This window comes from Heptranchias perlo, chromosome 28 (assembly GCF_035084215.1).
Source record: "Heptranchias perlo isolate sHepPer1 chromosome 28, sHepPer1.hap1, whole genome shotgun sequence".
In the NCBI taxonomy this organism is placed as follows: Eukaryota; Metazoa; Chordata; class Chondrichthyes; order Hexanchiformes; family Hexanchidae; genus Heptranchias; species Heptranchias perlo.
Window position 1 is genome coordinate 30,819,641 of NC_090352.1, and position 13,415 is coordinate 30,833,055.

Genomic DNA, 13,415 nt, shown 5'->3' on the forward strand with positions numbered 1-13,415 from the left:
AAAGAAAATGCTATGACAGTAACACAACAGCAGTAATTAAAGTCACTACTGGGCTACATTAGTGCCCAGATATTTTAGGAGTAAGGAAACACCTCCTGTATATAGCACACCAGTCTCAATCCCATATTGACAGTGGTACAAATGTCAGTCAATTCATGAGACAGAGAGCAGCAGGCTAGTGATTTCACTTCATGCAGGATGGCCATTTGAAACAGGTTTAGGGAATCAAAACAAGTGTTAACACAGGTTTATAGCCCTTGAGCTATTTGTTTTTCTTTCAGCTTCGGTTCCATTATCCTCCTCCAATTAATAACTTCACTCCTCCTCCCCCCCAAACTTGGATTTGGTCAACAAATACCAAGACAGGTCTGATCATACCACCTGCATTCTGATTGAAGAAGAATACAGGACACATCCACCTTTCCAACTGGTTAGTTCATTATTGCAATTTCCTGTTATCTCTGCCCTTCTTGTAAGGGCCAAGCTACAAACACCTTCCCAAAAACATTGACAATGGGTTCTTCCACCATTGTAGAAATGCTGGGCCGTGATCTGCCACGTGGAGTATGCACAGATACTCAACATTAGATTCCCAAAGCTTCAAATTCTGCTCTTGCTTGAACCACACAGGATAATGCCAGGTAGTCATCAGCAATCCTTATCAATCCAAAAACTATTGGAGCACCTCAATTTTAATTAGTTCCCATTCTCAATTAGGAGATCAATCATTAACTGGCAGCACTTATTGAAGTGCATGGCTGGTTTGAAACTGAGCAAGACCAGGTACAGCACATGGAATAAAAGGCAGCTGCTAACTAGGTTATTAATTCTATGTGGGAAGCATTTTCTGTATCAATTTCTCAGTTGATTTAAAATCCAAGTGCCAATTTTTTCCCCTCACCATGTCATCTCAATCTTCAGTGTGTAGAAGCTGATGTCCATTCTGTACCACCCATCAGCTCATGTGGTAAGGGCACTAATCACCAATGTGCCAGTTTATAGCAAGTTGAAATACCACAGGTGCTTAGTGAAAGTTAAAGAATTTCCCTCCCCTTACTGCATTTTATGTTCCAGATGTGAATACCATCAAGTCTGGCTGGAGATATTTCAGTAAAAAGACATCACTCCAGATCAGCAGTTCCAATATTAACAAAATGTTCATTAGAAATTGTATGAGGAGTTAGTGCACAAGGTGAAATACAGATGTTCATTTTTAAAGCCTGGTCCTATACATATTATCCATGTCTCTAAAATGGATGTAAGCCATTACACTAAAACCTCACTATCTTCCCCATGTTCCTTTAAATAGGACTTCAGCAGAGCATTTGCTCAAAATCAAGTGTGGAACCAACAAAGTGAAATTTCTCCAGCAATTTAAATATCGGCAGGAAATCCAGTTTTAGAGATTGTACCAACTGAGGAAATTACACCCCCTAGTGTTTAAGCTTTACCAATGGGCATGAGAAAAATAAAGTTTCAGTATGCCACAAGAAAAATCTACCTCCCAATTTTGCCCAGCTGAAAGTCATGTAGTTAGTACATGACCTACTTTACCAAGTATGTAAAGATGCAAAACTTTCTAACAAAAGTTGAAATCAAATCATGCAAGACACTAAATTGCTTAGTCTTGGTTAAAATAGGCAGACAGTCATGTTAATAGTTTTGACTCCCACTCCAGCAATATGCCAACTTTCAAAGATGTTAAGTAACCAATTTCAGGGATTTAGTGCCACATTTCAAAAGGCAATGTACCCCTGTTGGCAAGTCATCATTGATCAGTTGATTCACCTTTGGCAGAGACCATTTGGTTATAAGCCAAAAAGTTTAAATTAAGAAATCTGCCCTTCCCATTGAGTATGGGACAAAAAGGCAAAGATTCATTTACAAGAGTTTAATTTCATTTTCAGCAGTTATTGCAGCACCGGGGCTGCATAAATTCAAACAACAAAGTTACTTGATTTATAAACCTTTAATACTGTATTTTGATCCTAAAACTTATGTTGAACAGAACTCAAGACTTGCGCTTGCACATTTGTTTACAGTTCCAGCATAGAACTAGTCCAGCGATCAAGGCCAATGCAAGGGATGTCACAACTGCTGCAAGTAGGATGGCATCAACTATATTTTCTATAAACAGAGAGGGAAAGTTTAGTGAGATACGTATACCAATGGTTACATGCAATGAATCTATCCTCCCCATTCAACCTTAAAAATTCCCACTCTACCCTGAAAAAGTTCCAGGTAGTTTACCAATATCATTCACACCTCAAGACTACATTAGATCAGATTCATAGCCAGATGCCTCAAAATACAATCAGTTCTCCTTCAAAATTGTGGGATTTCCCAACGGTTAACACATCCAGCCATGGTGCTGATCGGTTCACTTCACAAATCTCGTAGTCAGGTGACCAGATTCAGACCAGCAACTCTACGAAAGACAACGGAAATGTTCTTGTAGCTCACGCTCTTCAATGTGAAGCCAAATATCCTGATAAGGAACTGTCACTGACTCATGATCCTACAGTAAAGGCATTAAAGCTAGTAGAGCACTGCAAATTTACAGCATAATCCAGTACAATTCATTTGACTGATCCAAGTTAAAAAGAATGTCCCTTGACTACAGCTGAGGCAGATGCAGCACAGCAGATTACCAAGCTTTGCCTTCAACCTGGGCTCTTGCCTGTGATGTTCTTTTGGTACCCATGTGCCTATTGTCCAAAGGGTTGAGTGCAATTTAACCCTGTTTATAAATGAGCATGAAGTACAATTAACAATTGCCCTAGTGCCAAAAATTAGTTTGTACCTTTTGCAATGGCCTATAGCAGGAGTTAATGTTCAATGTTTCTACATTTGTTAGTGAACTTCAACAATTTGGGCACTGCAGTGATGATGCACAAAGCCCATTGGCACACTAGACATCCAATAAAGGTGTAGCAAGGTAAAGGAGCTGCAGGAAAGTACTGCCCAGAGGCAGGAAATGCTGCGGTGGAAAATAGCAACTTCCCCAGATAAGCCAATTAAATGGTTAGGGTATTTTACAAAATGCACAGGACCAGGCAAGTATTCCATTTGAAATGGAGATATCAATTATGATGTTTGCTGGACCTGTGCAATCAATTTTGCAAGTTCATACAAAGTGCCCTTCAAAAAAGTTCATTACCTGCCAGTTCAGGCTTCACATTACAATTACTCAGGGTTAAGATGCCAACATATTGTTAGGAATAAGCATGCAATACACTTCATACCATTTGCCTGGGAGGACTCTGCAACACTATTTTCCTCAGCAAGAGTGAAAATTATGGGGCTCTTCAGTGTTACCAGTCCTTGCTGTAGGGACTCAGTTGAAGTGTCAAAGTCTGAACTTCTGGCTATTCCTGGTAAAGGAGAAAGTGTTAATGATTTTATCCATCTTGGGCAATCTACAAGCACTAAAGTTCCACTTCAATTTCAAAACAGGCTGAAATTTTCAATTAAGCCTTTCTTGAAGGAAATAGTCTGAAAATTTTAAGCAGATGGTTTTCTAGAGCAACTAGCAAGACTCAGCACCCTGCTATTGAATTTTTACCATACAACACTGTTCAAAGATTCCTGCATACAGCACAATGCAGTTTCATGGAGCTCAAATTGCATCGTAGTCAGAGTTAGGACAGCTAATGAGATTGTACTAAAATCTGATTCTCAAATAATGTAGATGTGAAACTAGTTGACGTGGAAGAGTTGAAGCCAAGATGAGTCAGCCTTCAAATACTGTGAAACTCTGAGGTGCTTCTTACTTTTGCCAGTGTCACAAGTTGTGGCACACTTCTCCATTTCAGACAGAAGGCACACAGTTGCACTACAATGGAAGTAGACCTGCAGGAGAGAGCACAGTTATTCTTGAGCACCAACTCAGTAAGGAAGATTTTAATACAATTATATTTAAAAACCTAACCTCGCCATTCAAAATTGCTTGAACTTCCCGGCCCCAAAATGCAAAGGTCTTCACTTCAAACCGTTTGTGATGCGTTGGAAACAGCAAGCTGGAAGTTGCCTCGACCGCATGCAACTGGGTCAAGTAATTATCACCATAATATGGGCACCTGGAGGACAAAACAGACTTGGTTGTGATGGTGTTCTTGATTCTCAAGGTGAAATAGAAAATGTCAAATATAGAATGCTTACTTGCCATCCAGTTCAGCTCCTGTGAAAATCATTGTTACTACTTTAGGATTGCTTAAAACTCCATAACTAGTTATACTATGGTGAAACCAGAATGTTGGGGGAAAAATAAAAGACTCCTTTAACACCCAACCTAGTTCACAACCAATGAAGTGTAGTCTCTGGTTGTTTCCCTATTAATCAATTCACAGCACCCTGAAAAGCAGTAAAGGACACCATCCTTCACTAAGTGGTGTTGCTGGAGGGATAATGTTTGCCAGGACACCAGAACTCTTGCTCTTTGAAAGGTACCAAGAAATCTTCCACATCCGCCCAAGAGGATGGATGGGCCTCAGTTTATTATTTCAGCAGAAAGACCACCAAGTGCAGCATTTTCGTTCTGCACTGAAGGATCAGCCTAGATCACATGCTTATGTTTTGGTTAAGTGGTCATGCTCTTGCCTCCAGGTTCAAGCTCCACTCCCAATACGAAACTGGTGTTGGAGAAGGGAAACTGGATCTTAGCCTATTACATACTCAGCTTCAAGTTAATAACACTTGTCTTGCATGACTATAGCAGCCCTTGAAAGAAAGGGGCAATTAAAGGCCAAGAAAATCAAACTAAGTTTCAATGCAGCAGTCACTTTCAAGCCATGAACCCAGATACAAAACCAAGCACTGCATTATCTATTGGGAAGTAAACTCTGCCCTGGCCATAATCATAAGGTGAAGGAGTTTCTCTGTTGCTAGTCTCAGACTGCTAGACAAAGCTCACTGAGCAAATGTTTTGTTTCTCTTTCCTGCCCCAACACAAGGATTCACACAGGACATTTGCTTTCTATCTTGTGATGGTTACTCATCCAATAAGCAAAATGAATCACCCATGTCGCCAAAGAATGGGGGCAAATTCAGGGTCACAATATTCCAATTACACATCACAAAAGGAACCATGCAGTTGATCATATAATTAGACTAGTTGACTGGGATAATGATTTACTGGAATTAACATGCACTTCTGTTCACATATTGGGTTGTCATAAACTGGACAAGTTCAACTAACTTTAGTGCACCTGGTTGAGTGCTTTTGTATCATGCAAGAATTTAAACAGCCACGGTCAAATCTAGTCTAAGGAACTTCCCATCTCATGTTAACTCAAACAGCATATTTTGCTCAAGCCCTCAAGGATGGAGGCATTTTAAGAGAAAAGGGAAATTGGAAGTATACTTGCCCATTCACAAGAATGCTCCATTGTTTGCCATGATGAGGATCAGATGTTTGGGTTGCCCAACAGTCATTCAGGACCAGTGCAATATTAGCATCCACTCTGTGGAGAAGATGTACTTCTACATACACTGGCTCCCTAAGAAATTTCACTATCGGGTAGTCTTCATCAGCAAACCAAGTACTGTATGACTCCTCTGTGGAAATAAACTAGATCAGCAACAAAGTGTACAGGCCTAGTATTCTTCAGACTAAGTTAAGCCTTCATTACCTTTTGCAATCCTCATTTCCATTTTGAGGACACCATCCTTCACTACAAAAGGCAGGGGCGAAGGAGTGTTCACCACCAGCATCAAAGGAATGTTCCTACTGCCAGTTAAGTGGCATATCACATGCAGCCTATGAGAGCAACAACATTAAAGCATAATGCTTAAAGAATCATACAGAATATTTCAATAATGCCACAGTGCAAAACTACCAAAAATGGATGAGCTGAAAGGAAGTGCCAATCAACGAGGTGCATCAGGTCTCCCAAGCTTTTAATTCTAGTTATGAAACCGGACAAGAATCAAGGTTGATATTTTGGGGCAGGGGTATGGAAGAGAAGGAGAACAACAGCAAAAAAGGGTCGCTCTTCTTCAATAGGGCCAGGTTTAACACCCTTCCCATTTCATTATTGTCTCCATTACCACACAAGAAATGGACAAGCTCTTTGAGCACCCAATTAAGGAAGGGCTTATGACTACTTTAGCAATGTGACAAAGTACATCAGTTAGAACTTTAATGTGGTGGGGTGGTGGTAGATACATTTGTTGGCTGACATGACCCTTGGGGTTAAGAACTTGTGGCACTAGCCTGATGGAATAGTTGCCATTATTGCATTGTAGTCCCATGTTCAAGTAATTAACACATGGTGTTAGGGAGCAGGACCAGGTCGTGAAAGTATGGCTTCTGATGCCAAGTAGGCAGCCAGTCTTTGAGCTTCCTTCTGGGGGGGGGGGGGGGTCCTAAAGTTTAAGGCTTGAAGTTTACCATAGGTTCTCTTTGTATTTTTGCCTCGAGTTGCATTACTGTCAATGGTGTACAAAGCCATGCCATCTTATGTATAGTAATCACATGATGGGTCTGGTCTCCAACCCTTCAGATAAGCTCCCGTGACCTCACCAACTTCCACAGTGCAATTTTTAAATCCTTTCCCATTCGAACCCAAGTACAAGTTAGAAAGCTTGGTTTTGGTCTATTGAAATAGTTGCCACTATTACCCAGTTCAGTATTCACAAGCTTACCTGAAAGTACTGTCTCTGGTTATAGAGCCACGAGGTCCATTTCGGATTCTCCTTTTTGCTATGATATCTACTGTGTAAGTGATGTTTTGTCCATCAATCTATATAAAAAAGGGTTTTGATGAGACACTTGCTCCTCTCCTTCCCCCACCACCAAGCAAAACCACTTACCATTTGCATGGACCCACATGAATTCAAAGGAAAGCTGAAGACAATAAATTCAGATGTCCTGGCTACAGGGATGCATTCAGAACTTGCGTTATTCACCAAGTAAACAGAGCCAAGATTCAGTGGGGGCACTGTTGCAACCCTGGGGACTACAATGGTAAATAGCCCATTGTTTGTGCAGTCAATATAAGCTGGGGGAAAAGTCATATGCAATTAGCAAAGTGTTCCATGTAACAAGGAAGGAAACAGTATCAGACTAGATCAGTGGAACATTAAAACCTCAAATTTACACTAAATTAATATCAAATTTCAACAGGCCTCAAGCTTTCTGCATGCACTTCAGCCCCAGTTAAAGTGATACCATGGACCCATGCCAACAGAACTTGTTCACCTCAAGTGACATTGAGGTTAAACATCAGCCATGATCTTCCTGAATGGCAGATCAGGCTTGAGGGGTCATATGGCCCACTTCTACTTATGTTCAGTGGCAAATTCTGAACAAGGCCTGCATGTGCACTAGACTAAGGGCTGAAGTCTGAACCTGAGAAATTAGCAAAGCTCCCATTCATAGCCATTTTCTGGAGAACTAAATAAAACCCAACCTGTTTTTCCATAAAAGCAAGGGGTCTGCACATTGACTGGATCATAGCAGCATCCTTTAGCACCACATGCCAGCTCACCAAGTGTAGCATTTCCACAGTCTACACGGTCCTTGGCATCAATATCACAAATCATATCTACAAGGAGGTAAAAGGTTACAATGAATACCAAGTGGTGAATTGCAGTTTAAAAAATTAAGTCAACACAAAACACTAGTGTTTATTCCAATTACTCTTGCTTCAGACATACTTTAGAAATCTACTGCCCATTAAAAATGTGAGGTTAATTCAAAGGTCTAATTCTAGGGCAATGATTCCTATTCAATTTTGCGACATTGATCATTACGTAGCTGCCAGCTCTGGATCAAGTTTGGAATCTCCCATCTGGTACAAAGTTATGAAGTGTGGACAAACACCATAGGTAATTTACCTCTACTTCAGGGATAAAATCATGTGAAACACAAATTAGGATGGATATCTGGATTACCCAAACTGAATGTGAAATCAAATGCAAACACTCGTTCTACATTAATTTCCACTTACGACACTGGACAAACATCTTCGAGAATTTGCTTATCCACCTGCACTTCGAGACGACAAGTCTCAAGGTCTGTCAGACTATGGCCTGCATGGGAGAAATCACTCACTACACCAGGAAGTCCCAGGGTGCTTTATTTTAAAAGCATGGGAGAATGACTTTTTGCCACAATCCAACTCTTCCCAGGAGAGATTTAAAGAGTTATATTATCTGGATCACTAAAGACTGCATTTCAAATCTAATCCTGCCCTATCAACTTTTACCAAGACAAGTTGACCACTAGCTTTACACTCCAAGCCTCATGAAGGCCAACCTCACTGGCAAACTGACTTCAGGTGCACACAGGCATACTATACCTCCATTAATCTTCACATCCACTGGGGTGGCTCCCGGTGTCGCATTCACTGGCTTCACAAATGGAGTGACTCCTGGTGTCGCATTCACTGGCTTCACAAATGGAGTGACTCCTGGTGTCGCATTCACTGGCTTCACGTCCACTGGGATGACTCCTGGTGTCGCATTAACTGGCTTCACGTCCACTGGGGTGGCTCCTGGTGTCGCATTAACTGGCTTCACGTCCACTGGGGTGGCTCCTGGTGTCGCATTAACTGGCTTCACAAATGGAGTGACTCCTGGTGTCGCATTAACTGGCTTCACATCCACTGGGGTGGCTCCCGGTGTCGCATTAACTGGCTTCACAAATGGAGTGAGTCCTGGTGTCGCATTCACTGGCTTCACATCCACTGGGGTGACTCCCGGTGTCGCATTAACTGGCTTCACGTCCACTGGGGTGGCTCCTGGTGTCGCATTAACTGGCTTCACGTCCACTGGGGTGGCTCCTGGTGTCGCATTAACTGGCTTCACGTCCACTGGGGTGGCTCCTGGTGTCGCATTAACTGGCTTCACAAATGGAGTGACTCCTGGTGTCGCATTAACTGGCTTCACGTCCACTGGGGTGGCTCCTGGTGTCGCATTAACTGGCTTCACGTCCACTGGGGTGGCTCCTGGTGTCGCATTAACTGGCTTCACAAATGGAGTGACTCCTGGTGTCGCATTAACTGGCTTCACATCCACTGGGGTGGCTCCCGGTGTCGCATTAACTGGCTTCACAAATGGAGTGAGTCCTGGTGTCGCATTAACTGGCTTCACATCCACTGGGGTGACTCCTGGTGTCACATTAACTGGCTTCACATCCACTGGGGTGACTCCCGGTGTCGCATTAACTGGCTTCACATCCACTGGGGTGGCTCCTGGTGTCGCATTAACTGGCTTCACATCCACTGGGGTGGCTCCTGGTGTCGCATTAACTGGCTTCACATCCAGTGGGGTGGCTCCTGGTGTCGCATTAACTGGCTTCACATCCACTGGGGTGGCTCCTGGTGTCGCATTAACTGGCTTCACATCCAGTGGGGTGGCTCCTGGTGTCGCATTAACTGGCTTCACATCCACTGGGGTGGCTCCTGGTGTCGCATTAACTGGCTTCACATCCACTGGGGTGGCTCCTGGTGTCGCATTAACTGGCTTCACATCCACTGGGGTGACTCCCGGTGTCGCATTAACTGGCTTCACATCCACTGGGGTGACTCCCAGTGTCGCATTAACTGGCTTCACAAATGGAGTGACTCCTGGTGTCGCATTCACTGGCTTCACATCCACTGGGGTGGCTCCTGGTGTCGCATTAACTGGCTTCACATCCACTGGGGTGACTCCTGGTGTCGCATTAACTGGCTTCACAAATGGAGTGACTCCTGGTGTCGCATTAACTGGCTTCACAAATGGAGTGACTCCTGGTGTCGCATTAACTGGCTTCACATCCACTGGGATGGATCCTACTGTTATCCAGGTTGGAACTGTAGTTTAAACAGATGGTTACAAAGGAGCAAGAGTAGAAACTGTGCTTATAAAGCAGCAATTACAATTAACATTTCCACATAATCTTAATCTATGCTTTTCCCCCCACCACCAATGATTGCATTCCTGAACAAGTTGGAGTTATGAGCCAAACTGTGCAATATTTTAACATTGCAGCACTGCAAGGCCTCTATTTTTGGGAGGGTTTCTTGGCAGAGCAAAGGAGTGGCAGCATTGAAACAGATCAAGACTGCCCAACGCACTTCATATTTAGTGGGTTAATTTTATAGTCACTATGTGCAACTTGGAATGCCAATTTGAATACAGCAAGTTCAAACAGCAGAGTGACCAAATGTTTGATGACTGTTGGCCAGAGCATCTGATGAACTGGACGCCCTTCAGGCCACAGGGTCTCAACCCCTCATTTAATGTCACCCGACAGTGCAGCGCTATTGGTGCTGACAGTCAGCACATATTACATGCTGGGGCCCATAGTGGTGGGGAGAAAAATAAATCAGATTTGCTGCTTTTTTTTAAAATAAAAAATAACAGTCCATATTGAACTGGACTCATGATTGAAGATTGTTTGAAATGTCAGCACAAAGACTTCCCACTGCAGGGCAGCAGACAAGTCATCATGCATTGGAGATAAACACTTTTTGCAACAAAAGGTGACCAAGACTTACCGATCACTGAAGGAACCAATGGAGGCAGCAACGATGGCAGGGTACAGTTTACAGGAATGCGCTCTATAACTATTATCCTTCTGGATGCATCGATTCCATCAATCCTCAACTCCATGCTTACTGTTTTATTCTAGAGGGGGAGGGGAACAGCATTAACATCCAATAAATTGATAGAAAGCAATCTTAATACAAACAGTCCTGCAAAGTGATCAACTACTAATCAAGCAGAAGCATATTTCTATCCAGCACCAATCCATGCAGGGTCATAGTCAAATGATTATTAGAAATATTGACTAAAACAGATGCACTTACCATTAAATGAACATAGCATCCATTGTATGGAGTACTGAAAAGCAGTGACCCATCTGCCTGTGGAATGGTTCTATATTTACAACTGCTGGGCAATGAACGGAAGTCTCTTGGTATACCATAGTCATCTGTTTAACCAGAAACATGCTCATTAAGCAAACATCTGAATACAATTGTAAGTTCAGAAGCAAGTGCTTCAGTCAAGACATGTTCATCTCAGTTTAGATATTACTAGCACAGAATTAGCTATCTCGTAGAAATGGCTACAAGAGCAAGATAAAGCAGCCCATTTCCCAACTTGGATTGTGAGCTCACATCACTTATGAACCAATTATACATGGAACTGCCTGGGAGAGTGTACTTCACCATTATCCATTTATCCTTGTGCCATAAATAGTTCAGACTGCCCACTGACTTCAGTCAATAGAAACAATATTTCAAGCTAAAGACTTATTGCAGAACAGGCTTATACAAAAAGCAATACTGCCCTTCAAGGAAGCACAACCAAAATTGAATTAAAGTCCAAATTCAACAGAACAAAAAAAAGGGAACTTATAAAACTAAAAATCTGTGTGTATCAGACACTTCACTGCAGTGCTCACTGGTTACAGAAGGGCTCAAGCATACCAGGGGACCACCACATGCTCCCTCTCCAGGGCCATCAGAGCAAGGACAAAAACATGACAGGCAGAGAAACCCCTCTTCTAGCTCGGCTTATGCTGGACCAGTGAGTCCTTATTATCTTGGATAGATGGACATAGTTACTCTCGTGACACTTCAGCCAAGGGAACTATAGACATGAAATGTCAATTAGCCTATTCTATCCTTGCACAAGTTGACTGGCATGTCTCTATACCAGCAACCACATTTCAAAAGCAATCTATTCACAAGTGCTTTGGCACATCCTGACAACACAATAAAGCACTGTATAAAAGTGAGTTTGTCCTTCAAAGAAGCTCAACAGAGAGAATGGTCAGATTAAAGAACAGACAAGAAATGCTCACACCCACATCACTCCAGAATTACCAATGCTAATTATAGCTGGTTTCAGCACCACAGCTAATTACCATTTCCAATGGCTGACATTCTGTGACACCTAATGAGGTCCTTCAGAGGATCCAGATTGGTTAGCTATACCTCAAGAGCTTCTGGGACATGGAATCGCCTAGCCAGAAGACTTTTTTGGATATTGTGAAAAAAAAAAGGTGATATATCAATCCAAGTTATTTTCCTTCCTACGGGCTAACAATTCATAACCAGAAAAAAATCCACAGGAAGGTGAACAATTATGATCAACAAGTTGGATTGAGGCTTTTGAACAGTAGGAAAGCAGGAGTGTGGGGCCAAAACAGTTAAAGGCTTTGCCAGCAGAGGGAGGAAGAACGAAAGAGCGAGGAAGAATTGCTGGAACGAGAAATACCACTGGCAGGTACGATTACTATAGGAACCGCCTTTGGAAAGATTCTGGAAGTAGAGACTGTTTACAAGAGCTTCCATGTTAATTTACCACCAGGGAAAGGAGTGGACACGACTTTTTCCTCTGAGTAATAATCTTAAGATAAAAGCTTTCCTGATTCAGATTTAACATCCTCGTTCAAAGGGATGGAAACGAGCAGAGTTGAAGGGAAAGAGGATTGAAGTTGAGCACTAGGAGCAAAAGGGACCACCAGCAGAATTAGATACAATGAGAAATAATAAGGGAAGTTTAAAGCATCGACGGTTCATAACTTACCCACGACTGAAAGCCGAATGGACATCCCCTGAAACGAGTCATTACGAATTCGCACCATGACGCCCAACGGCGTGCAAGCAATCTCCTCGGGATAGTCGAAATATTGGACCGATACATGTCTCCGAAATCGGGGGGATGAGGGTGAGTCCAGCGCCCTAACCCTGAAACAGCTGCCCCAGAGAAACAAAAAGATCACCGAGAGCTCCATCTCGAAGTGCTGCTTTCCTCACAGTGAGCGCCTGAGTGCTTTTCAAGAGAAATTCTCTGCCCTGTGAACCATGTTACAATTGCAAATTAAACCTCCCTGCATTCGATTGGGTGCGGTTAACTAGCAAACCAAATAAAAATACACTTAATGCCATTTGTTTGCAATGGATCATTAACTAATCCGCAGGGAAATGCTTATGCTTATTTGATGCTCCCCGGTTTTCCTGTTAAACTGATTCCCAATATATTGTGATGATTTATCTATAAACAGCCCGGAGTCAATGGAAGTGATTGACTGATGGGCAGGGCGTTATAGCAATGATTGACAAGTAGGTCCTTGCACTTCATCTTTTTGCACCTTGCGGTTGGAATTTGGATTGAAAACCATCCGAGCTGATAGGATCAGGGCCTCTTCTTTCAGACAATCAATGCAAGTTTGTTTTTTTGACATTGACATCTGTGTTGAAATTTTATCTAAATCATAATCCTTTCATCCATATGTTCTATATGTATCACTAATACATTTGGGCAGGAGGTTTTCATTGAATCATATGTTATTATAACATCTGGAAATTATTGACCTGAAACAAAATTCAATATCCCGCTTCTAATAAAACAATAACGAATGATCCTGCAGATTCTGTACTGAAATAAGATGCCTCCAGCAGATTAATTGCCTCCTG

The 13,415-nt window shown here is 42.4% G+C and overlaps 1 protein-coding gene across 1 annotated transcript in view; it reads right to left on the reverse strand.

Annotated features, from left to right (window-relative positions):
- Positions 1 to 1,954: 1,954 nt before the first annotated feature.
- LOC137299225 (mucin-17-like) overlaps positions 1,955 to 13,415 on the reverse strand; it is a 30,221-nt gene continuing 18,760 nt past the window's right edge. Inside the window, exons 15-26 of the mRNA XM_067967889.1 lie at positions 10,797 to 10,921; positions 10,485 to 10,614; positions 8,304 to 9,572; positions 7,413 to 7,547; positions 6,814 to 7,001; positions 6,646 to 6,743; positions 5,631 to 5,758; positions 5,367 to 5,556; positions 3,932 to 4,079; positions 3,774 to 3,852; positions 3,246 to 3,374; positions 1,955 to 2,127 (exon numbers count right to left, since the gene is read on the reverse strand). Of these exons, the coding sequence (XP_067823990.1) occupies positions 2,012 to 2,127; positions 3,246 to 3,374; positions 3,774 to 3,852; positions 3,932 to 4,079; positions 5,367 to 5,556; positions 5,631 to 5,758; positions 6,646 to 6,743; positions 6,814 to 7,001; positions 7,413 to 7,547; positions 8,304 to 9,572; positions 10,485 to 10,614; positions 10,797 to 10,921 (2,735 nt within the window). The 3' untranslated portion in view covers positions 1,955 to 2,011. The remainder of the gene's footprint in view (positions 2,128 to 3,245; positions 3,375 to 3,773; positions 3,853 to 3,931; positions 4,080 to 5,366; positions 5,557 to 5,630; positions 5,759 to 6,645; positions 6,744 to 6,813; positions 7,002 to 7,412; positions 7,548 to 8,303; positions 9,573 to 10,484; positions 10,615 to 10,796; positions 10,922 to 13,415) is intronic.